Genomic DNA, 26,268 nt, shown 5'->3' with positions numbered 1-26,268 from the left:
AAAAGGAGAATTTAAAATCTATTCTTATTTTGTACCTGAGAGCTTTACTTACATTAAAAGGTCTTAAGTGATGTTTTTCCCTGTGCCCTGCTTTACAGCTCAGATGATGCAGGAAAGTTTGTAACATGCTGAAATGTAGTGTCAGATTCTGTTGTGTGGAAGGCAGCAGTTTCAAATGCCTTTATTAACATCAGCTCCTTTAAATTCAGACTTGCTTAGATGCACCTCTACAACTATACTGTTGGCAGTACATGATGAACTTTCAAAAGAGGCTGTTAATTAAATAAGCTGGGAGCTACTTTAAGTTACAGCTCCTTACTAGGTTGCATCTGTTTATCCCATAATACTGATAAATTACTTAAATATTAAGTTTACACATTGTCTGTAAACATAGATTATGTATATAGTTCTGTATTTAAGATGGTATAAGAGCTACTTTGTTAACTGTCATGCATAGTACCTGAGCATTTGTTAACTAATAATAGATATGAACATCAGCAGATCCTTTTGAATTCTACTGAATTATTCATAAGTTAGCTTTCTCTTTTCATACAGTTGCTATTCAGAGGTGTTTGGGTTTTGTGTTACATTCCTTTTTAACTGTTTGCTATTTTTCTTTGTGTGGTATTGTTATTTAAGTTGCATGACACTGTTTCTGCTTCCTGGCTGGATACATTTTAGATACAACAAGAATGAGTAATGAACACTTTCTTAATGAATTTTCTAACAATTCCTTGTGTGATTTTTTTGAAAACATTTCTTCAGAGCTACCTAAATCTTAAGAAACAAGAACTTGGGAATTAGAAACTGAAATCCATACTTTACCACTTTTTTCATTGGTTGAATAGTTTTACTAATAAGCATGATTTAGTTTATATAACTCAAGTATGCTTAAGGCATTAAAAAAATTGTCAAGAATAAAGAACATAAAAGAAAGATTTGAGGAAGAATATTTGTCACAACATCTTTAGCTGTTCTCCAGTCTCATTGTCAAAGGAGTCCAAATAACTGCTGCTAGAGAAGTTACCATAGACATGCCAAGGCAGCTAAAGCCCATCAGTGCTCCTTGATGGGCAGTGGAACAAGGCAGCTTTGTAACTCCAGCCTGGCAGTTCCAAAAGCCCAAGTTAAGCCTGAAAAAGTGGACAGTTTAAAAGGGGCCACAGCCTGGCATCCACCTCATTTTCAAGGCTTAAAGAGTATACCATGAGTCAGAAGACTACTCACCTCTTCCTATCAAAGGCATGGTATTATAGCGCTTCCCTGCCTCCTTCCCTCACCGTTTGTGTGGTCAGTTCCCAGTGTACCCTCTAGGTAGCACCAACATCATTATATCTTCCCTCTTGTACCAGAGGCCAAGCCAAAGGCTTTCTGGGATAAAGCCAAGAATGGCTCCCCTGCTAAATGCAGACCAACTGCTGAACAGGTGGGTTAGAAGCATCAGCTGGTCACTTGCTTAGAAACAAAAAAGGCCTTTGTAAGAATAAGTCATTCAGAGAAGGCTTGAGTGGGAATTTGGCCACATACTTGGGAATGAATCTAGAATACCAAGTATGTAGGTACTTAAATCTGGACCATAAGTCATTACTAGTAAATAACCTTTCCCTGGACTTAGGGAGATCATAGCAGAACTTTCTATAATTAACTACTATAGTTACCAAATAGTAACTTTGCATCTGGAAATGGGAGACTCCTGGTCACTGTTGCCCCTCCCATTGCAGTTATTTGGTCTTGCTAAACAAGTAACATCTTAATACTGTGCATCTTCCCACACTCCAAGCTTCTCTAAGTCCTACTGAAATTGTCAACCCTCCTGCCATGGTAATACTGACTAAGAGTCAAGTGGTATTCTGCTGCTGCTGTTTGATGTCAGGTTTTTGTCTCTTCTCCTTGGTGGTTAAGGTACGCCATTCTGACAAAAGCAACCTGGCCTTCCTGGAAAGGAGAAGAGAAACAAGGAGTTCTCCACCTTCTTCAGTCAGTCAACATGGATCCTGACCAATACCAGCTTGGGAAATCCAAAGTCTTCATCAAAGCTCCAGAGTCTGTAAGTGTGGCAGAACACGAGTCTTTAAATATGAAAACTGTTTTGCTGAAATAGAAGGCCTGCCCGCTCAGAAGTAGAGCATGATACCTGCTAAGGTGGGAGAAGCGTAAGAATATAAGTCAAGCTGGGCAGGTGCCTCAGGGCTGCACGGGAATTCTAGGTGCATTTATAATGGGCACGGTACACAAGGACACTGCATGATGTTGATGCTAACACGAGGAGCATTAAATGCATCAAGAAAAGGAGGCGGGATATGAAGATGCTTTGGTGTCAGGTTGCACATGGCAACATTCCATCAGAGAATGTCATATGAAGAAAATAATATCATGGCATGAATGCGTATCTATGACCATTAGCCCAAGAAAATAGGTCCTTTTCTTACTACAAGAGCTAGTGATGAAAACAGAATCGCTCCCAGTTACGGTAAGGATATGTTACGTATCATTGAGTAGATCAGTGTTCCAGAATGACTGCAACTTGAAATCCCATTCAAAGGGAACATTAAGGAGGCATCATAAGGCTGTTTTTATCCTGTAGCTGCTAAACTGCACAAAATCTGTTGGAAAAAAGTTTTCTTACATCACTATTCAGGAAGGTTGTCAAGGAAAAAACTGTGCTCTACTCACCATCACGTATTCCTTATTTATCAGAAGAAATTGGGCTTAGTTTGTATAGCATACTTTGTAGTTGTTCATTAGGTGGTTTCTTGGTGCTTTACCTGAAGTTACATATCAAAATAAAACCAGAACACTTCTATTGCTATCTCATTTTCTTTTCCAGAAACATATTTTTTGCTCTGTAGAGCAACAGTGGTTCAGTCAGTGACACTGCTGTGCCCAATCACATGGGAAGATACCTGTTAAAGGGAAAAAGATAATACTTCTCCAAATCTAATAGAAATTATGTTGTTTCTATCATAAATAGGGTAAGATAGTATCATCTCTGTTAAGGAGTAATGGTACTTTACATTCGTGGCATCTGAGAGACATGTTTATATGATAAAACACATAGTGTTCAAGATGTAGGTTATTGGAATACTTGGGTGCATGTTGGCAGAGCAGGAAATTCTAGTATAGGAATAATCCTACCTAGTCATTGCAAGCAACACCTTAGCTAGGCCATTATGAGGAAGTGTGAGCTTTATCTGCCTTCCTCTGTGGCACAGGCCATGATTTATTTCTTAAGATTATTGGTGAGTTTTATCTTACAAAGTCTGTGAGACAGCCTTGGACATTCGTGGATGTCTTTGATACCTCTTCTTGTGAAATCACGGTTGTGACTTTTAGTCCTTTACTGATGACCTCAAGTTTATTACAGGGTGGTGGCGAGTACACGTTCTGGTCAAGTATCTTTTTGAATTAATACAGACAACTTAGTTGCTTGTAATTACAAGGAACCACAATTAGTAATTTAAACAACATCTTCCAGTCCTGCATTCATTATTTTACACTGTAGCAAACCTGATTTTCTTGTTTTCACTGTGGAATTATTTTGCATGCATGCCATTCATTGCAGTTAGTTGCAAGCCAAATACAATCTCAGTTTGGGAGGTAAATAATTAAGGGAAGAAACCAAAATAATTTTTGTATCATGACTGTTTTCTTGATGTTATGCTACCTTATGGATAAATCAATCAAAAATTTTAAAGGGTTTTTTTTCAGTTTTATGCAATAAATCATATAAGGAACTATTTTTCTTTCCTGGCTGCTGAAATACCCTAAGCTTAGTATGTTTGCCTCTTATAAGAGCACAGATTTTCAGCAGCCATTCCTTCACAGATGGGGTGGTTCTTACTCCTGTATTTTTCAAAGAAATAAGTAATTTGCTGGTGTCTGTCTTCTGTTTAATAGCTGAGTGCTCACATAGGATTGATGGATCTAGTTCCTCTTCACTCTGAAGTGGCCAAAACGTCAATCTTCTGTACCCCAACATATGCTACTAGGTTGTTTCCAAGAGGAAGAAATTGTTTTCCAGTGGATGCATCTTCCCATTCTAATGCATTTTTGTAATGCATTTTGTAATGTATATGCCATTTAATGGCATATCTGTGAATTCTACTGAAGGGCAGTTCTGCAGGTTAAGACAACATTAGGTTGACTGGAAATAGTAGAACTTTTTTGGGTTGCATTTTGATTTATTTTAAATTAATGCTTTCAGTTACTGCATATATTTTCTTTAATCTTTTTTTTGAAAAGCCATGAAATCCATTTTTAAACAAGAACTAAAAATAGGGTGGGCCTTTTTCATTTAAGTTGAAAAGTTTTCTATGAGCTGAATATTCTAAAGCATGATTTATATCTTTTAGTATCAAAGGCATTTCATTACTAAAGTATTGGCTAGGGTTATATTACTTTTGAGAAAAATAATATTTTAGATGATATATGACAACTTTTCTTTCTACCACTAAAGAAAGCGCCTGTTGTGGTTAATCAGATGAAAGAGACTTGATTTGCTTGGGAGTTTGAGGTGAGGCTTTGTAATACATATTTTAGGACAGAATTTATGCAGTATTTTTATAACTTAGGAACCATATTTTAACTCAGTGTTTTCATTGAACTTCCTTAATTGTGACCTTGAATTGCAGGTGGTAGACTATTTTACAATGGGATTTTGCAGTTAGCATTATTGTTAGAGAAATAAATGGTGAGCGTTCATGAGAGACGACATCAGTATTGTTACTGTAACCTGAATTGTACAAGGGCTTGATCATGCCCCTGCTGAAGCTGAGGAAGTTTTTGCATCAAGAGTACTTGTGCCTGTGTGGTGAAACCCCATCTAGTGCTTGCGTGTTTTTGTGAAGAGATTTTTTTCAAAAATTAGTTTGTTGTAAAGGGAGAGTTGCCAACTGTGAAATAAGGTTTTACGGGTGGCAGAAAGGAGGCTTCATTATTTACACTTCCATCAAACACCTGAACAAATACCTCTGTACAAGAGTAAGTGAGGTTCTGTGGAAATGGTTTGCACTAGATCAAGTTTCCTTTTAAAGATCAATATGAACAACAGTATTTTTCTAAATTTACCTGTTTTAGGGCAGCAAATTTAAAGGATCCTGCAGTCCAGGTTTGCTTCTTGATATACCTGTTTTTACTAATTTTATATCTTTTGAAAGCTAGAAGAAAAGTCCTTATGAATATGTAACACAGTCGAGGGAAATAATAAGCAACAGTCATGTCAGTGGAGTGATTTAATACTGTAATTGTTAGCCAAATGCTTGTGCTTCTGATGAGGCAAGAAAACATGTAGCTAAACTTAAAGTATATGAAAGGCTATAGTAAAATGTGCTGTATCCTACAATAATTATGAAGTAGTTCTAATGTATTAGATTTGCATATATTTTAGTGGGACCTGGGAAATTATCAAAAAAGGGGATGCACCTTCCATTTCTGTTTTGATAAATCAGCATTTTCTCTTGAATTCTGACAACATTTTAGACCTAAAAATCTTACTACGTCATACTGAAATACAAGATCATAGTTGTAAATCCTGCAGCTGGCCAACAAACTTCCCTGCGGGGAAAGAATAGAGGCCAATGGACACAAGAGTATGAAATTCAGACAGAAAAGAAAGTTGCATGTGATGACAGTGCATTATGTTACACATAGCACAGATTCCCATCGACATGGTAACATTCTGACAAGAGAAATATGAATTTTGGAGAACATGGAGGTGGAGGTTGGATGGATGCCCAGTGGACAACTTCGAGTTGCACCAGTAGAATATTTCAGGGAGAATCCATATTCCTCTTCCTTCATCATTGGGTATCAATATTAATGGGTAGACTGGTATGAACCAGAACTACTCAAGCATCAGAGATTTCTTCCAGAAAAGGTTACCTTAACATTCTGATCTCAGATCCCATAGTTGTGGTGGAGGCACCAGCTTGGATCTAGAGTGAAATGCACTGGAAGGCTGTTGGAAGTAGAATAGAGCTTTTCTTGAACTATTGACGTAAAATGCCTGACCCACCCTACTGTCTCTTTGTACAGCTATTTTTGTTAGAAGAGATGAGAGAGAGGAAGTATGATGGGTATGCCAGGGCCATCCAGAAGGCATGGAGGAAGTATGTGGCCAGGAAGAAATACGTACAGATGAGAGAAGAAGGTAGGTCGTAACTTCTGTAGACAGATATTTCACACGTGGTTCCAGGAACAGGAGTGTGCCACAAGAGATAAAGGAGAATCGCCCTCTCTGTAGAGCAAGCCATTGCATTGCAGATGACTGTCAAGGAATGACTGCAAGTTGTTGGACCCCTGAGGTACCACTGATGAGGTTGGGTGCTCTGCATGCATGGATTTCTTGCTCTGCCCAGTGATTTGCTCTCAAAACAAAGCCAGACTGAGTAGGACAGAGATCAGAGATGTTTCAGGGAAAGTGAAAAAGGAAAAGCTTCCCACGGCTGTACAAGACCTGGATGGTCTCTAGAGATACAAATCAAAGGACTGTAATGCTTAGTTGTATGTGTGACCTGGGTTATGTGAATAAACAGCATTCTGGATTTGGAAGAGTTAATCTTTCATTTCCAGCAGTGAGTGAGAAATCCCTTAGTTCCAGAGGTGCTCCTGATTCATCAGAACTGCTGAGCTTGCCATCAGTGTATTTCATTAGGAATGGATTGAATAATCACATGGATCCTTCTATATAGTAGCAGTGCTTCACTGTTTTTCCATATTATAAACAATTTGGTTACCTCTTCTTCCCAAGAAGTTCTGCTTAAGACAGTTAGCTCTTTCAGATTGTGAGTTTAGAGAAGTTAGTAAATACTATTAATCAATGTTTATTTTTTAAGCATCAGATCTATTGCTGAATAAGAAAGAGAGAAGACGGAACAGCATTAACAGGAATTTTGTGGGAGATTATATAGGCATGGAGGACCATCCAGAGCTACGCCAGTTTGTGGGCAAACGGGAGAAGATTGATTTTGCAGACACCGTAACTAAATACGATAGACGGTTTAAGGTAGGTTTGAGAGCAACATCCACTAATGATTAGTTCTGCTGGGGAGTTACAGATGTCTTTACCATCCTTTAACAGAAACTCCCTCATGTTAATGTCATACCATCTAGGATCCCAGCTTGAAAAAAGTGTCTTTCACTTAAAGGACACATAGGGAAGCAGTTACACCCTTGTGATCAGAACTTTGCCTTGTCAAACCTATTGTTCCAGGATGAAGGCTTTATGGGACTTGTTGGGCAGAAAGCTACATTGGTTAGGAAATGGGGAACAAAGCTACATTCCTGTCCTGTGCAGTCTGACTGAGGTCGTGTGGTTAATCACTTTAGTATTTTTTCACTTGAACCAAAGACTAACAGCATTGCACCAAGTCATAGTACATTCTGTCTCTTTGGAACAGCATCACAACATTAGTGCATTGATCTCTGCATAGCTGTGTATTTTCAAACAATTCTGTGTTTCAGAGTGTGAAGCGGGATCTTGTCCTCACTCCAAAGTGCATATACTTGATTGGACGTGAAAAGATAAAGCAGGGTCCAGAGAAAGGCCAAGTCAAGGAGGTCTTAAAGCGAAAGATGGAAGTGGAGAGAATTCTTTCTGTTTCTCTAAGGTGAGTACCTTGAAAATATCTTTCCATTGACAGAGAAATTTGTGTAGGATTGGGGGGGGGGGCGAAATAAGTTGATTGATGAAGGGTGAATTTCTTAAGCTGTATTAATTGAATCTTGTAAACAAAGAAAGCTGAAGCCTTATTTTCACTCCCAACCCTAGTAAGTGTGTTATAGCAATAGACGTTTATATTTGTAGCCAGCACACAGAAGTTTTCTGACTAGTTGTTAAAGTGTTTCGCTTACACTGGGTCTCACCTATCTGGTATGTATTCTGTGAAGCATCTATTCACCATGCCCGGGTAGGTTCTAGTAAGTTTTGGCTCAAGCTTGTATCCCAGAAATAATTCTTACTACAGAAGTACACCTTGTACATGTCCACTGCTTCCTAAAGGGGTATTCTCTTTGGTGAGCTGCGAAAACCTTTGTTTGTAGTTGGATTTCACATCACTTCTGTTGACTGAATGTCAGGCCAATCCCAGATGGCAAGAAATATCTGAGGTGTCCACACAGGGCTGAGAAACCCAGTTAGGTGAGCAAAACCAGGAAGAAACTGCCCATAAGACCAGTGGATTCTTGCCTATATCTTTTTATTCCTTTGAAGATCAGTGAACAAAGTCTGGATACCTCTGCATTTCTTATTGCAGTTTATCAGAGGTGGTAGCTGAGCGTAATTTAGTACAAAAAAATACCAATCCAGGGCAACAAGTGTACTTTAAATATTGAAATAAATTACTATTTTAACAAGTCTACACTTTAGTGCTGTGTACAGATAGCTACTGCAAGGGTTTTTTAGTATATGCTTATAAAACATTCCCATTATCATAGCCAGAAATCTTCTCACAGACATTATCCAGTACTTAAAAACAAAAGATTTCACATTTTTGCAGAATTCTTCACAGCCATTTCAAGGTTAGGGAAAGGTCTGCAAGGGGTGTCTGCTCACAGTAGCATTTTCAAAACACGTGGTTTATTTCTCATGCATCTTTATAATGAAGGTTGCAACAAAGTAACTGTAGTAGATCTAGGTTAAAGATGAGAGTGGAACCTGTCTTTTTAGTGCTTCGAGTTTGGACTGTGTGCTGTGCAAACCTTGAACAGATTGCAGCCAAGCACTTGAATTGGGCCTGTAGCATTCCAAAGGCACAGTCACATTGAGTCAGCTAAAGGGAGAGCTGCCTGCCAAGTTAGTGAAAGCTGTTACGCTCCTCTCACATGTAAATAACAGTTCCACAGAACCTACTGAAGCAAAACGAAATGTGCTTAGTTCAGAGCAAATACGTATGTTAACTTATGTCTAATAACTTAGCTTATTGATTTTGTTTTGTTGTAAAAAACATTGGGTTTTGTATATGCTAAAAGTAGATTCAGAATTGCAAGCTATCAGACTGTCCCGGTATTCCTCCAAAACCAAACATTAAAAAAAACCCTGTGGGGTCAAGAGGACTCTTCCCTGTTACCATGTTAGTATGGGCCTTCATCAAGGGATCCCTTAACTCTGTATTGAAGTGGCTTAGTAGTAATACAATGCTCTGGCTGCAGAGGCTGTAACAGTTACTGCTTCTCTCAAATCTGAGATAATCTTGTCTCAGTGACAAGAGTCAGCACTTGTAAAAATTTAACAGTCTTCAAGTAGTAAAACTAGAGTGAAATCTTGATTTAGAACATGTATTACTATGTATTTTTTGGGAAAAAAATAACAAAAAAACCCAAACAGTTTTCAGACATCAGGCTCAAAGCAAAAATTGTATTAGCTCCAACGTGCATTCTCTCATGTGTTTTCAAAACTCCAGTTTATTGTCACTATAGTTTAGGTTTTCCACACCTCTAAGAGAATTGGTTTCTGGCTGATTCTGAAGTGACTCTCAAACTTCTGTGCTGGAAGAAAATAATTGCAGTAACATTCTTCATGAGCTTATCCAGAATGGATTTAGCTTTACTCTGTATTGCAGCCTCAAAGTTTTATAAGTTTCAATTCTTATTTGTACTATTTTTCATGCAATATTAAATTTTAACTAAATCGGTAAAAAGTGAAATACATTTTAAATGTAAGCGGGAGACAGGATAACTGGATTCTTGCATTGCTATCTAAACAGTATTGCTAAGAAACCCATGCACAGTATATCTTGAGGTAAGCTTGTATCCCTACACATACACAATAAAGACAGAATAATGAGCACTACTGACATGTATTAACAGCAATTAACACTATATAACAATTTAAATTACTAAAGGAGTTGAAATTTAAAGTGCAAATGCCCAACTTGAAATTTGTTCAGGGTACTGAGAGTGACAACTGATACACTTACGGAAATGTTCTTGTTTGTTTAGTAACAATAAATAACTTAGCTTTATAATTCATCTGATAAGGAGTGACACAGGACATCCTAACAGTATTGTGAAGTTAGACTCTTTGCCAAATCAGCAAAAATAGGCCCACTGACTGGATAATATTTACTGTAGGTCTTGGGCTTTCCGTAGACATCTCATTCAGAACCTTGCTGAGGCTCTAGATTTGCCTGATGATAGGAAAGGAGATTATGCTCTTACTCTGTTTTTATGGATTTATTGTTGCTATTTTGAATACTAATTAGGTAAGTTTGTAGTTTCATACACCCTTTTCCAAACTATGGGAAAAATTTCGGAATTTGAAAGGAGATTATGGAGTGCACAGGTTGTAGACAGGTTTTTAGAAAAACAGGTAGTGATACAGCTCATCTTTTACCTCATGCCTCAAGCAGGTTAGAATTGTAATTTCATACCTAACAGTCAAGAACACCTCCAGCAGCACAATTAAGCTCTTTTTTTTCTGTGTAAAAAGGTACTCATGGTCTGTAGAGGGAGTCATAATCTTCAGTAACAAGATGAAAAGTGAGGGTCAGAAAGGTAGGCCTGCTCCCCGGTTTCAGATTTATAAAGTCAGCTATCAGGCAGACCAGCTGGGAGAGGAAAAGGGAGGAACATGCTGAAAGTGGAAAGCTGTTGATTGCTAGGTAGTTAGGATCAGAAAATAGTGATGAAGGCAAATAGACCTAATTTTCTCTGATAGAAGGTGGAGGCTTTTTTTTCTGAGCTAATGTTCTTTGCGTTCCTTATGTGTTATAATTAATTTACTTTTGGAGTTACTCTGAAATGTTGAAGCAATACATATATAGATTTAGGTGATATCAGCGCCTTCTTTGTGTGATGTATTGCTATGCAAACCATTGAAAGAAGCTGTTTCTTAGTGACAGGTGCGTAACTTTAGCTTGCTCTTCACCTGGCTGCCAAAGCCACCTGCCTGGTTTTCCACAGCCTTAATCACTGCAATGCAGACCTTCACGCTTCTGAGTTACTATACTGTTTCTCAGAAAAAACAGTGAAAACTTTTAATAAATGTTAATTCTAAATCCAGCAGGATTTGAAAAGTCCATTTCTCCAGAGAGAAATTCAAACTGAGAGTGCCTTTTTTACTTCGTGAGTGATATCTGATGTATTGAAATAAATTGCTATTATAAAATAGTATTTTCTGATACTAATAGCAGCAGAAGATTGACCAAGGAGATTGACAAAAGAGCAGAGAGGCTATGGTTTCAGACTCCCTGTGGTGGACTAAACAACCGTGAAAAGGAGCCACCCATTTTCTGCCAGGAATACTTAACAATATCTAATGCCCCTTTCTTCAGTGGTTGCACTCCATTTTGTGAAGTATCACACCGGTGATGTGATAATTACTTTGGGATAAGATTAAGCCATTCTCAGCTCTACACAGTTGTCAAAAGTCCTGTGCTATCTCTTCTCCCAGCGACACGTTTTCCTACACTAGCTAGCACTTGGGTGGCTGCATGGGGGTATGGATGAGACGTTGAAAAGTAAGGGAAGCAGAAAATTAATCTACCAGGAAAGGGCAGGGGATGGATTCTAATACAAGGGAAGGAACAGAAATGCGCACAAATTTAAAAGAGTGAGAGGAAGAGGAAAGGCTGCCCCTGCTGACAGCACAACAATGTTAACTTGATTTAAACTGGTTAGGAAATCACACATGAAATTAGATGTTTCTTGTCAATTCTAGTCAATGCAAATGTGGGTGGCTGCCCAAGGGGCAGTCCCCTCCCTTGGTTGCTATGCTCCCACCATTTTCTTGTGTCTGATCTAGCATTGTGCTCCCATGCAGTGACCTGGTTCTGTAAGCTCTTCCTGTAGGATGCTAACCAACTTCAAAATACAATTAGTTTACTGTGGGATCAGCAAATTGAACGAGAACATCCTATGGTTGCTTATATGCTATTCAAGTCAGGAAGTAAGGCAGGGACCCATGGCCACCATTTTCAGGTTTTACAGTTTTATTTGGAAAGCTTCGTCCTTTGTAGAGAGGATGCAGAAGCAGACAGGCACCAATGTAGTTATAGCTAGAAAGTATGCCAACATGCTGTTAAAAGGAAGAATGATACACATATAAACAAATTACAAGCATGTTGGAACAAAGTAATCCTGGCTAGGAGGTGACAGAACTGTTTTTACTGTGGAGATTCTGGAAGGGCAGGAATCAGCCTTGCAAATGGCTGATGTGGACATCGTTTTCTGTGAAGTGGTTTGCAGCATCTTCAGCAGGTGTAAATAGGAGTTAATCCAAAGGTGGCAATGGAACCCAACATGTGTGAGTTTTATACTGTGTTAAACCAGTCCAAGCTAAAGCCAATGGAAAATTGAAAGCTTTCATTCTGAATTTGCATGCTTTGGTTTTCAGTCTTAATTTAGTAACCTTCAGGTTTCCAATTCACCTCTAATAACAAGTTTTGCCATTATTGAAGAGATGGACTTCAATTGTAACTTTAATAGCACGTATTCTTTTGCTAACTGTAATTACTGTAAAATGACTAAGTAGTATTCCTGTTTCTCAAAAAGGATTGTTTCAGATATTCCATTATCAACTCCTGAAAAAAACCCAAACCTGTTCTCAAAAAGCAAGACTCTATAATTAGTGCTGCTTGGACTTTCTTATGTTTTTAAAAATTAACCATGGGTACTCTGCATATGTCATTATAATGCTGGCTGTATTTGCTGGTGAAATTTTAATCTGAATGGTGTATGCTCTGATTTCTTTTCAGCCCAATGCAGGATGACATTTTCATTCTACATGAACAGGAGTATGATAGTTTGCTTGAATCAGTCTTCAAAACTGAGTTTTTAAGCCTCTTATCAAAGCGATACGAAGAGAAAACACAAAGAAAACTACCTCTGAAATTTAGCAATACGTGAGTTATGTTTTTTTCAATGGACTTTTAAGACTAAATAATCCTTGTTCTTGCTGCCAAGGCAAATGAGTGAGTGCTAGTTGTTGAGCTCCTGACACTATGCTGTGTTTTAAAATAGTAAGAGGCAGCACAGTGTAAAAATCTGTATGTGCAAGGAGACCAGACTTTCTGATTAGCTCGTCAGAATAATGGGTTAGGGTTGTGCTTTCCACTGTCTGTGTGTGTAGAAGAGTTGCCTTCATTCTGCTGAACACGGCATCAGGCTCAAGGGTCTGCAGCTTTGTGCCGGCAGCGCTGCGGCCCCACAGCAGGGGCCAGGCTGGGCACCGCACAATGAATGTGCAACCACAGCGCACGCTCTCCATCTCTGTGCTGGCTGCCACGGGAAGGGGGCATCCTCTTCCAGCTCCTTAACCTTGACCTAGGAGTTAAAACATCACGATGAAGAGTTTGCAAGACAATTCTGGAGACACATGTAATAATCTGACATTCTGGAGTTTGTTGTGGGGACAGAGGACTGCAGGGTGAAAGCATAATTCTAAAGGAGCTTCATTAAGTAAATTATATTGGAAACATTTGTTAGAAACAAGCCTGAAGAGCTACAGAGTGATGTGCATTTTAGCTGTTGGATGTGCTGGAAACTACCCCAATAAACGTGCTTTTGGTAATACTCCTACCCATTAAGCAGATTAGCAACAGTAGGCCTTGGATTTGTATGTTTATTTTATTTCCTTCGAAGCAGTGGAAGAATTCTAAAAGGTAGCAAGGGTTTATTAGTTTGGTTTGGAAAGGGTGTAGGAGAATAACTGAAGCGTGGAACATTCCTGTAGTGTGTGGTCCTGTACACTGGGAATCCAAAGCCAGTACCAGGAGTAAATCTTTTGTTTGTGCAAGATACAATGTATTATACTTCTGGGGTCTTGCCCAGAATCAAACCATAATTTCCTTAGCTCATATCTGAGTACAGTTCAGAGCAGAGGGATAGTGTGGAAATGCTGGGAAAGAATACAAGTGTGTGTGCATGTGTGGAAAAAAATTAAAATTGGAAAGATTAAAGTATATGTATGCAAAAATATTTACTCCCAGACATGCACAAGACTCACTCCTAAAGCCTATATATGCCAATGTGTATACATATATGTGCACATCTAATGTATATATACATTCAATGGTATATACAGAAGAAGGAAGGGAGCACTGTAGCTTGCTCCAGTAGAGTCTGCTGCAGAGGCAGTGATGTTTGATGACAGACACATCTCTTAGATCTCTGCACATTTTTCTTCAAAGTTCACTCTGCTCTCCATCCTCTCCTGGGCATCTTAAACTTCCTTTGAGTAGCTCTGCCAGGGAAGTTAAAACATGAATTAAGAAGAACACTTTAAAAAGCATGAAAAAGAGATTTAATTAGGTGGTTTATGTCAGCTAAGTCACTCAGGGAATACAGTTTCTCAGTCTAAGTCGAAAATATAATATTTTTATATTTCTAAGTTATCTGCTGCCAGGTGATAATGTCCTAATTTGACACAGAAACTCTTTCAGGTTTTTTTATTCATGTGTTCATGTGCTTATTTTAGACTTGAGGTGAAGCTGAAAAAGGAGAGTTGGGGGCCCTGGAGCAGTGGTGGTTCTCGACAAGTGCAATTTGTGCAAGGTCAAGGAGATATAGCCATTCTCAAGCCAAGTAATAAAGTGTTGCAGATCAGCATTGGACCAGGGCTACCAAAGAATTCCCGTAAGTATGAATTTCCTTTAGAAATTAGTGAATGGTTTAGAAATTTAGAGAATGGTTGACTCTGTCCTTACTTGCCTGTAGCTGCAGCATAGTCTTTATTATTACTCTGTAACTTAAAGAAGATCGAAGCTATAGATCCTGATGATACAGCAGAATTCCTCACTGCTTTACAGTCAAGCTGGAATTTTGTTACTTTCACTGTCTACCAACTGTTTCTGAAGTGTCTGAAATTATTTGCCATGCGGCAAAAGAAATGAGGACATGTAATCATGTGACATAGTACAAATGGCACAATTAGCCAAGCATTCTGGGGAAGTGTCTTTCATTCTGCTCTGAGCTCCTGCAGTTCCTGCAGCCTGGCTGATGAAGAAAGGTCTTATCAAGACAGGACAGGTTGTGATAGGAGGAAAGGTAACCTCTGTACAGCACCAGAGATTGAGCTGGAAATACACCAACCTCTCGGGTTTTGTGTTCTACCTTTGGCTCATACTAAGTGCTGAGTCAAAAGCACTGCTGTGCTAGCTGTCCATGGGTTAGAAACAAGTTCATAAAGCTAACCGTCCTTTGGGCCTCATTTACTGTAGGTCTTGAGACAGTTTTCCTTTATATCCCGTGGCTGAACTGGACCACAAAAGGGAGAATGTGCCTAAGGCATCCTTGTTGCACCTAAAGTTTTAGAACAACCTGGCCAACACTGTAGCAGTCAGATTCCTGAAGATCAGCTCTTTCTGATCACAGAGTAGGGGTCTGGCAGCCAGAAGGACTTAGCTAATTGATGTAATTGTGAAAGGGTAACAAAATGTTGGTGGTTTCTTTTAGGTCCTACTAGACAGAACCTTACCCAAAGTAGAGGGTATTCCAACAGGTCTCAAAGTCAGACTTATCCTATGAGAGCTGCACCGCCACCTCCTGGTAAGTCCTGTTAGCCTTAGGCAAAAACAAAACTCCAAATTCAGGCTTTCACTTTACTCTTGTCGTCTAGTAATTTTTCCCCGTTAAAAAAAAAATCATAGAAAAGGTTTCAAATCCTCTTTAAAAGATTCCATCTGGAAAACATACATTGTAAGTATTTTATGAAGTGTATTTTTGGGAGTCTGCAGACAATCAAACTGGTGTTCCACCAGAGGTATCCTGGTTGTCATGGACGCTGGCATGTTCAGCCACTTAGTATAAGAAAGACACTGAATCTAAAACTAACCCCAAACCCTTCTCCACTTTCCTTTCAAGGATAAAAGCTCTACACTTACCAAGCCATAGAAAATGCTTTGCAATGAAACTGCTTTCAGCACCAGTAAACAGTAGAATGCAATTTATGTCTCACTGTCCAACCCTGTTATGTAACAACTTTTGTGTATGCTGAATGCTGTGACATATCAGCTGTGCCAGTAAGCAGCATGGCTCTTTCTGCATGGGATTGATGTCATTAGGGTGTTTCACTTCTGCCCTTGAGAGATACAATTAATTTAGCCTGTGAAATCAGAAGGGAGAACAATATTCCATTGACTCAACATTTCCCAAGTTATTTTTTTTCTTGCGCTCCTGGAGTACTTTTTTTTAAACAAAGGGTTCTCTTTCAGTCAGCTGCTGTTTATTGAGAAGCACAGTGCTAAGTTGGGTGTCAACCAGTCTTGGTCAGGAAAGTGTGTTTTAATATTTTCAAAAATTCTTTCAGCAGTTTTATAGGTACATAAAAAAGACCAAAAAATTGGTTGAAGAAGCCTTGTGCCTGCAGACCAAGCCCAAACTTGTCTCATGTAGGTAAGGCAGTTTGGATGTAGATTTGCATGCAAGTCCAAGGCACCAGTGGGTGCCCATACCTGCAGCATAATGGTACATCCCCCAGTGCTTATGACAGCTCCTGAACAGACATGTCATCAGAAAGGCCTAGTTAGAAAAGCCTGCCTCTGTGTGTGGCAAGACACTGGGCTAACTTTCTGCATGGGATTGATGTCATTAGGGTGTTTCACCTCTGCCCTAGAGAGAAAAAATCAATTTAGCCTATGAACTTGGAGGAGGGAACAATATTCTATTGACCCAGCATGTCTCAAGGGTTCAGCTGTAGAGTTGAACTAGGTGTTCATGGACCAGTGAAACCACACTCTAGTGTCCAGTGTAACTGCTGATGCTAAATGCTGTGTTGACCCTTATGTATTAGGGTCATGTTTAAAAGGTGAGTAGAAGTCTTTCATACCAACCTCAAATCAATTACCATAACATGGTTTTTTGGTTTTTTTTATTTTTTATTCAAACTCTTTTGTAAAGTAGCCAATTATAGTTGGAAAAATAAGATTGGAGACACGTGTTAAAAAAGAGTTCCAGTTATACTGTCCAGAATTTCAAGGAGTCTGAGGCAATTGCATGATTTGGGCACATTCCTCCTTGAAAGTCACAATTCTCCATCCTGCTCTCACAATATGGGGAAGTAACACTGTGGGTCATCATCTTTGAACATTTGAAATGTATTCTGCTGTTTTCACATGTGTTTTGAAATTAATGGTCCTGTAGCTGAACAGACTGTTATGTAAATGTTCAGAACAAAACGAACCTTTACTTATATAACCATAATGCATGTGCCATACTAGCTTGGGTCTGAAAGTGAGTTTTATGTATGAGTTTGTGACTACTTAAGCTCTGCCACAGTATCAAGAGAATATCGGAAGCAAAGACTAGCTGTTGAATGCAGTAAGGTTTTTCCAAGTGTCATGATTATGAATTCTTTCCTCTCTGCACAGCTATTCATTCTGCTAATTTTCAACAAGTATAATCACAATGGAAATAGGAGAGCATTAAGCAATCTAACTTTTAATATAAGCATAGCTCCCATTTAATTCAGTGGCGGTTTAGGAATGTAAAGTATGCAGCATTGACCTCCTTAAGCCCTGATCCTGCAAGTAGCTCAGATATTGGTGGGTTTGTTTTATATTCAAGTTAGAGGTGTAATTATTTAAAGGTATTTACTCTTTTCATCACCTAGAAAATTCAAACTTCTTTTGAGCTATCAAAGTAGCAGCCAGGCTTTTTTAAAACAAAAACACACCATAACAAAAAAAAACCCACAAGAAAAACTCCTTGCTTGTTAAAATAGACAGATGTTTATAGCAACTTAAAACCAGTCTACCCAGTATTCAGGGAGCTGGACAGAGTTTGAACTTTAGAAGACAAGGACAGAGTTTGAACTTTAGAAGACAAGGACAGAGTTTGAACTTTAGAAGACAAGGACAGAGTTTGAACTTTAGAAGACAAAGAGACCCCCAGCAATTCTAGCTAGCTTTAGATCAACCCTCATCTGGATAAAATTTTATGCGGTGTTTTAAATAGAGGTGCAGTGGTTACATTCTAGCTAACATTAGTAAGGTTGAATTCAGCTGAGAGCTAATCCTCTTGCTTGCTTGTAACATTGAAGGCACATGGCTTATACTTGGGCACAAGTCTATGAAGACATGAACCCAAAATAGATTGACAGCAGACCTGAAACTGGATATAAATCAAACTTTGAAGGTTTCAACATTGTTTTGTTTTCAAGTTCCTTGATAGCTGAGTCTTGCTCACAGCTGAGCTATCAACACAAGAAAAAGGTTACCTTTATTGAGCTGTAGTTTGGACTGGAATTGTTGTTCACACTTTATTTACTTCTAGGTCAGCAGCAAAATGGAGTAATAAATCCCCCACAGTTTGTACCACTTCCCCATGTCCCAGGAAATCAACGGGCCAATCAGAAAAACCTGTATACAAATATGACACGACCAACTTTACCACGGCAGCTGTCAGGAGGATCAGGCAAGATTTCACAGCAACCAGAAAGTTTGGATTTCCTGAAAGTACCTGACCAAGGAGCAGCTGGGTAAGATTTTACATTAAATCTGGGGAAAAAAGCGTTGATTTTGTAAACACCTTACACACTCAAACTGTTCATGAATGATAAACTTCTATTTTGCACATAGATGACCAGATTGTGCTACTGAGCTGTACTCAAAGGTATCATCATTTTCCATAGGGTTTCGAAACACATATTCCACCATAGGCCTTTAGGAATGAAAGTGAACCAGTTCTAGTTTAATATCTTAAATTCACATGGTACCTCCTACTTAAGGATATTAAGACACTTGGCAGAGTTTAACTTCCTTCTGGTTTACAGATCATAGGCAGTAGATGTGATATTTTATGGCAACTGTCATGCCCAGAAATGCTGGCTAACAATCCTTTTGTTTCAGCTTTGATTCCTGACTCATATACCAGACTTGTACTTCTTTTCAGGAGGAAGGCTTGGCCGCATGACTTTCAAGATTATTTCAGCATCATTTGGACTTCTAAGCTGCAGCCTTCCAGACTGTTACTATGGCAATCCTACAAGATTTGAGGGTGGACATGTCTTAATGTTGTAACTAGGTATTTCCCAATAGGCAAGAGTCAAAAGCATCAAAACAATCATCAGAAGTAACAGAAAGATGGAACGAAGAAATAAGGGCTTAGTAGAGGGAAGCAGAACAAGTTGTTCTCAGCTCTGAAACCAGATGCTCCAGATCTTGACTGAAAATCCAGAAGCAGGCAAAACCTCTGATTTGTGGACATCATGAAGACAGAAGTCCTCTGTCAAATATTTATGGGACCTTAGTGCTCCAGAATGTTAAAGGCCTTACAAAAATTTAAGTTTTTCAATGGCTGAACAGTTTCTATCTTAACCCAACCCCTATGTTCTACTCTCTTGTAGAACATTAGTGGAGCTTTACTATAGTGAGAGATGGAGTGCCACTTAATTGTCAAAGACTGCTGCCTATTCAGCAATTCTAGCAAGAAAAAAGAAATCATCTGCTTTTGAATAAGCAGTTTGTGTTTCTCCTTGCTGATGACTTCCTATTGGTGTGATTGATTTCTGATGTAACCAAGTCTCAGCGAAATTGCTATTAGTAACAGCTGGTTGTCCCAGAGCATATTAAATCAACAAGGAAGGTTATGTGAGCAGATAGAATAAAACACCACTGTGGTAAGGTGTAGTAACTTTGCATAGTAATGTTAGTGCAGACACAATTCTATAGTCAACAGCTCTTCAATAAACACACATGATAAATAACCTCCTTGTTAAGTAGCAAAGCCCTGTGTATGCTGAATAAGCCGTCATTCTTACATCTCTGTCCAACTAATACTGAGAGGAGAAACAAGAGGAAGTTCCGACTTTTCCTGCCGAGAACTCTGTAGTACCAGGTTCTTAGTAAATTACAGTTCAGTGTCCTCCTCAGGTTCTCTTCCTCCAAATGCCCTCTCCCTTTTCCTCCTTCCCAACAGATTGTTACCTCCCCCTGCAGTGAGACAGCCTCTCTGGCCAGCCACCGACAGACAGCAGTTAGCTTTATGTTGCACCAGTGCCCTGACTGACTCATTGCAGAGTCTGAGCCTTCGCTTACCACAGCAACTAGAGCACCATATGTCCCCTGAACGTGATGGAAAAGTTTGAAGTAAAACTGGAGACACTGCTGTAGTAAGAATTTTGCCTAAGGAAATTCCCAAGGATTTCAAAATCGCCCACAATACCATTCTAATATCCCATTCTTTCACCCTTATCATACATTGTCCACTGTCGTAACACGGCAGTGATGTGCCACATTCAGGGATCTTTGTTGTTGCTCACTAAAACTTAAGCAGTTGTCATATTTTTACTCTGAGCTGTGTCAGTTATGACCCAGGCTCCTGGGCCTGACAGCAAATAATTTTGCCAACTATGGAAGAGCTTGCTCTTGGGGTAATTTGGGAGAAATCAAGATTAAGTCAAACTTCCACCAAGTTTTCACCTGACTCTCTGCAGCCCCTTAATATATTTGCTCTCAGCCCTGGAATATTCTGAGTGATTAGATGGAGCAGATTAGTCCCCTTCTCCAGTGATCCACATGAATGGGGGTTCCTAGAGGCAGCAAAAAAATTTTTATACCAACAGACCCTTCTCAGCTGTCAGTCAGTGGACAAGATCCTTAGCAGATGTTCTGCACTAAATTCTCATGTTGGCCTAAGCATTCTTTTCTGTGTGATCCGTCTGGCTACAGCACTGATTTAGCATAGTACTTAAAGTGTTGCTTCTAGTGAGTGTTAGAGACGTCACAGAAAACTAATAAATAAGTGTCCACAGAATTGATAGATTTTTCCATATCTAAAGTAGTGCACAGGATTCCTAAGTAGGGGCTTTCCAGTTCCTAAACACAAAGAGTAGAGGTGGTCAGCCCTCCAGCAAAATTGGGCACATGCAGAGCGTCTTTTGAGTTGTACCCAATGGCAGGCATTTTCCCCCACTCTGCACCAAGTGTTAGCCATAAGATATTGCAGGCATATTTAGAGCATTGTTCTGTTTAAAATCCATCTTCAAATAAGAAAGAAGTCAGAAACAAGTGGCCACTGCTACTTATTTTAACAATTTAAAAACTGTCAGCATGTGCTAACACTTTCAGACACGTTTCCATCTTTGTAAACTAGTAAGTTCCATGCCTTTAAGTGGTGAAATTTTCTCATCGCATGTCAACTTACTCTGTTAAAGCTGTTTTGCCAGTATTAGACTAATACTTTGTCTTGAGACTACGGTTCATGTAACAGCAACAAAAACCCATAAGCCATAGGATAAAGCCATTGTGGTTTCTGTCAGACAACTCTTGACACATCCTTTACTGTAAAACGTAGCAGCCACCAAGTACATAATGAGATAGGAACTATCATGTTAGATTAAAAAGATCAGTTGCATCAGTTCCTAGTGCTATGGGTACACACCAACAACCCCATCTGTTTCAGTCTTAGGAGTTTACAAGGATGATTAGTGCATAATTAAAGCTTCTATTGCTTAGTTACCATGTTAAATGGCAATTATGATAGATGTAGTACAAGGGAAAAAAAACAAACAACAAACTGCTGTATTAGAATGACATCTTCACTGCCTGCCCCAGTTTTCACTGGTAACTGTGTATGTTCAAGAGTGGTAGAAACCCCCCCAAAGCAGCGGCAGCAGTAATTGCAACCGGAGCCAGTAGGGAACAGGCGTCCGTTGTCCATCGCTGCCTCTGGGTGGATTTTGGTGGAAGTCAGGCTTCTCTGTAGGGAGCCACAAGACAGAAGGGTGCTTAGTAACACAGCTTATGATTCCGAGGTGGGGAGGGAAGAGAATGTTGGGGAGTGAGGATTTTGTGCTGTTCTTTTGGTTTTGTTCTGGTTTAATTTCTTTCAAAGCAAGCCACAGCTGTAGGCAACATGCAGCAGCAACGTGGGTGCCACTGCGTAAGGTGAGGGAACATCTAAAAAGGACCTGGCCAAGTAATTTCTTAGACTTTCACATTTCAGTGTGGGAGTTGCTGCCTGTCTAGTACACCCTGCAAGTTCATTGAATCTTATTTCCTAAAGTATATAAAAAGTGTTTGGTCAGAAATGGTGGAAGGGGCCCACTCTGAGAGGGTGATTTCAGGTGGGCGTTGAAGGTGGGTAAGGGTTAGATTTTACATCTATGTGACCTCAGAAAGCGGTGGGCTGCTCGAAGAATTGTTTTGACACAGCGTGTTCGGTGCTTTGTTAGTGCCGGTAACACCGTGTTCCGGGCGCCCGGCCGCACACTGATTTGTAACCGGTGGTGGCCCGCGGGGGAGCGCGGCGCCCTGCCGGCAGCCTTGTGCTCCGGGGGGCGCTTCTGGGCAGAGCTGCTGGGGCTGCTGGAGGACGGGCCCAGCGTGAGGGGACGCGCTGTCGTCCGCGACGGCCCCGGGGCTCCGCCCGGCCCCGGGGCGCCGCGTGTGGCACGCGCCCCCTGCTGGCGGCCGCGGGCGGGCCAGGGCTGCGGCGCTCGGCCCCGCCTTCGGCTGCCGCCGGCGGCCGCGCAGGCGCCTTCGGGACGGGCCTCTCCGCGCCCTCCCTGCGGGCTGCGCAGGGAGCAGTGGCTGTGTCCGGCTGGATCGGTTCCCTAAGCCAGCCTGGAACAGCCAGGCTCACAAAGGCGCGTCCTCGAGTTTCTCCAGTACGGTTACCACGATGAATGAGTCTGTGATTCTATGAAAAGCGCCAGTCCCAAGGCTGTCTTCCTGAGCATTATGAGCTCCTTTACTGATGTACTAAAAAGAAACATTGCTGTGTTCAGCAGTGGGTTTCAGTTAAGTTTTTCTCTGTGACTGTTCTTTTTCAGAGGGGAAAGTGCTAGTGTTCCTTGTACACAAGGAGTGAGCTGGAAGAATTGTGAATTTAGTATTACAAAAGCACAGGCATTAGATATAATTTTTAAGGATTAGAATTAGGTTTGTTTTTAGCAAAGCTGCTGAGGAGGGACAGCTTTAATTTGTAGCTATGGCTAGCAATCCAATACAAACCCAGGTTTAAAAACACCATGTTCCTACCAGCAAAACTCTTAGATGTTTTTGTTATGCTGTGGTTGCAGAAAAGCTGAGCTATTTTTCCAAGACTTGCTCTGAATTATTTCCATACCTAGATGTAGGTTTCACAACATATCCTCCGCCAAGCGAAGTCAGTACGTGCTGAACAACAGGAGAAAATCCTCTCTTCTGGTAGATAAATTTAGAACTGAAATGCTGTTAATCTGTACTTCAAAGCTCATTTCTGGTGCAGTTCACTATACAAACTTAGAACTAGGCAGAGACATATTGACAAAAATTAAGTCTAGGACTTCATGTAAGTAACTGTAAGCATTTTCTGCAAGAGCTGTCTAATGTTACCATGGCATTACATGACACGATCGGTTCAGTTTCCTCAGCATCACTGCAACATTTTTAGTCATTCAGCACATTTATTTTTTATTTACTTTAAACTGATATATTGCATCTAATACCTGTTCTCTCTTCCAGCCTTTATTAGCTGATGAGCTGGCAAAATGCATTTCTTCCCTCTTTCCCCTTCCTAATCTTTGGAGTGGTCACAGCTGTGACAGAGTTTGTGCAGCATCTCCCCTGCTGCTTCAGAGTTGACTATAACAGAACAAGTCCATAGACGGCCCTGGAATCTGAGGCAACTTAAAAGAGATGCAGTCTCTCTTACAGCTTAGTCACAAGAATGGTAAAGTAGCAAGCCTCTGAGCTAGAACTTTGTTTTTAATACTGGAAACTAAATCCCTGGTGAAGTTGGGGCACGGGGAGAGACCGACTAAGCTGTGTAGATGCCAAGATATGCATGAACTGCATGTGCACATTTGTTTATATTCCAGCCTGAGCACTAAAATGTCTTCTATGCATTTGAACTGCTGTTTGGAAGTACCTGATCATCCATTTCAGTAGGAAAGAAATGGCAACTCTGTCCCTTTCTCAGGGAAGTCTTACATTGCTATTTGTAATTGTTGTGGCATTTAAGAGAATCCCTTTTTCCCTTGTTCTGGGGTATTCTTTATCAACCCCTCTGTCCTAATGAACTGATTCTAAAGCTCAAGTCATAAGCTTTGAAGTGTCCTAACATTTTTTTCTCCCATTAGTGTTCGCAGGCAGACCACAAACCGACCCCCACCAGCTGGAGGAAGGCCTAAACCACAGCCAAAACCTAAGCCTCAGGTCCCACAGTGCAGGGCACGGTATGCGTATGATGCTCAGGACACAGATGAACTTAGCTTTAATGCCAACGATGTGATCGATATCATTAAAGAAGGTATGTAGAGAGAAAAGATGTTGTTACTGCAGTACTAATCTTGCAGGTGCACTACCGTAAGCCTTCAGGACAGGACTTTTTGAGCCACCCCACAGTTATCTTCCCTTATCAGGCTTGCAAATGTCTGTGACAGCTCAGGGAGCAGAGAAGCCTCCCCACCCACACCAATCAAACCCGTTCACTGAAAAGCATGTCCAAGACAGATCAAGGACATATTCATTACTTGGTACTGCAGATCCGTACATTTAGTTAGAGAGTAATTCTATCCCAGGCTCTAGCTGAAAATTAGCCTAAACCACAGCTATAGCATAAGAAGCAAAAAGTAAGAAAGCACTTCCAGCTCTTTGGGTCTCCAAAGCAACCTCCCTAAGGCATAAAGGCAGATAGTGATGTGATCAAAAGATTAGCAAGCTCAGGTTCTCCATCTCTCTGACCTTCACAAGAAAGCTCTCGCTATGCGGAGCAGCTTTGCAAGGCTGCCTCAAAAACTATACAAAAAAGTCTACAGAACCTCACTAAAACCTCCTTTGCTTGCTTTACCACAGATCCCTCTGGCTGGTGGACAGGAAGACTACGAGGGAAACAAGGTCTGTTTCCTAACAATTATGTCACCAAGATATAAAAGACTGTCAGACAAAAATTGGCATGAAGTTCCCAGTGTTGAAGATGATCTCTCTTGCCTTCAGGACACTGTTCTTCTGAGATCTGCCATTCTCAGCAGTATTTTCACCAGTAAAGTTGTATATGAGCAGGAAGAAAATTACCCACAGCACAGACTTTGATCTTTTATCTCAGAAGCATACAGCAATGGACATACCGACCTATTATTTATTATATTTAAAACCTGGTTTTAACACCTAGTAAGCGAAGAATAACCTACCATCTTCACGAAACAGAAAGGTGCCTGGCAGCCTGGGACCAGGGACTTGGAAAGGGGTGTATTTAATAAGTGCCTTTAGCCAAGTATCAGTAATCTGTGTAATTACCTACTGAAGATAATGTTAAGTGCACATTTCCTCTAATGCAGATCGTTCCAGGGAACATGTTAAGTGTGCTGCTACCTGTCAGAAAGATTTAGGCTCATTTGGGACATTACCATCTAAAAACCTACTGGGATGGTGTATTTAAGTAATTCTGTACAGAGCTGTAATGGAACTGGTTTGTGTTTAGGGGACTCCAACAGGCACTGCAAGATGTTGAAGCAGCAAACCACATAGTACTGTATGCTAAACAACGTTGCCTTCAAGATTTATAATATAATATGGCTGGCCCATGTTGGATTTGTTTAATGCTCTATCTGTTATAGGAAGTGTCTTTATGCAGAGCTGTACATTTATAGAAACAGATCATATACTGTATATAAAAACGAGTATGATAGAAACACATATGAATGTATAATGTAGTATTCCACTGTTCTTACTCATGAAGTAGTTCTACTAGAATTTTTATGCCAGGTACTTACAGATATGCACTACTCCTTTTAAATGGCAGAAGCAGAAGTGCTATTGCTAAGTCTCATTCCCTCCCACACCAGAATGGCTGTTGCTTGCCATCCCGTTATCAGCATTCATGCTTTGCCTTTGGAACCTCCATAAAATAAAACTCAAGAAGCAGTTTGCTGAACAGGTCTGTGCTCTGTGCAGTTTGTTTTCAGTTACACATACAAACACATCCCTTCACAAAAGTGTCTGTTGGATTTTTACTGCACTGGTTTCTAAAGAAAAAAACTCCCCTTCCTTTGCTCCAAACCAAACCCTTTTCACTCTGCCCAGCTGAAGTGCAGTGCATTACCTTTTTTCTTGTTAAGAGCAGTCAAAAAAACCTGTGAATGGCAATATTAAGTAGTTGCGTAAGCTTTAAGACACAGCTAAAAGTCTTGAATCCCCTCCCCTCCTACACAATTGCCTAAATTACAAACCAAGTGTAACTTAGGCACAGTTCAACTCCATCACCATTAAGAGATGACTGACTGTAGAAGCTCTTTCTGGAAGCTGGAACCTAGGGCTTCAGTCCCACAGGAAATCCTGCCACACAAGGGATCCTAGGGGAGGGAAAAGTCTCCTGCTCAAGATAAAAACCTGTAGCTTCCACACTTGCAGC

At 40.2% G+C, this 26,268-nt stretch overlaps 1 protein-coding gene across 3 annotated transcripts in view; it reads left to right on the top strand.

Moving 5' to 3' along the window:
- Positions 1 to 25,791, top strand: part of MYO1E (myosin IE) — a 95,277-nt gene extending 69,486 nt beyond the window's left edge. Inside the window, exons 19-28 of one of the 3 annotated variants that reach the window (XR_012630372.1) lie at positions 1,903 to 2,047; positions 6,034 to 6,148; positions 6,834 to 7,003; positions 7,462 to 7,607; positions 12,693 to 12,839; positions 14,414 to 14,571; positions 15,391 to 15,483; positions 18,208 to 18,412; positions 23,382 to 23,589; positions 23,999 to 24,116. Coding sequence is in view for 2 of the 3 variants with exons in the window: in XM_074880223.1 (XP_074736324.1) it covers positions 1,903 to 2,047; positions 6,034 to 6,148; positions 6,834 to 7,003; positions 7,462 to 7,607; positions 12,693 to 12,839; positions 14,414 to 14,571; positions 15,391 to 15,483; positions 18,208 to 18,412; positions 23,999 to 24,168; positions 24,714 to 24,790 (1,426 nt within the window). In the remaining variant the exon portion in view is untranslated. Of the gene's footprint in view, positions 1 to 1,902; positions 2,048 to 6,033; positions 6,149 to 6,833; positions 7,004 to 7,461; positions 7,608 to 12,692; positions 12,840 to 14,413; positions 14,572 to 15,390; positions 15,484 to 18,207; positions 18,413 to 18,825; positions 19,640 to 23,381; positions 23,590 to 23,998; positions 24,169 to 24,713 lie in introns of those variants that run through there. The other 2 variants (XM_074880223.1, XM_074880224.1) reach the window with 2 other exon arrangements.
- The last annotated feature ends 477 nt before the right edge of the window (positions 25,792 to 26,268 follow it).

The sequence above is a fragment of the Strix uralensis genome, chromosome 11 (assembly GCF_047716275.1).
Source record: "Strix uralensis isolate ZFMK-TIS-50842 chromosome 11, bStrUra1, whole genome shotgun sequence".
NCBI classification, from domain to species: domain Eukaryota; kingdom Metazoa; phylum Chordata; class Aves; order Strigiformes; family Strigidae; genus Strix; species Strix uralensis.
Note: the sequence above shows the minus strand (reverse complement) of the source record. Positions and strands in the feature narration are given on the sequence as shown.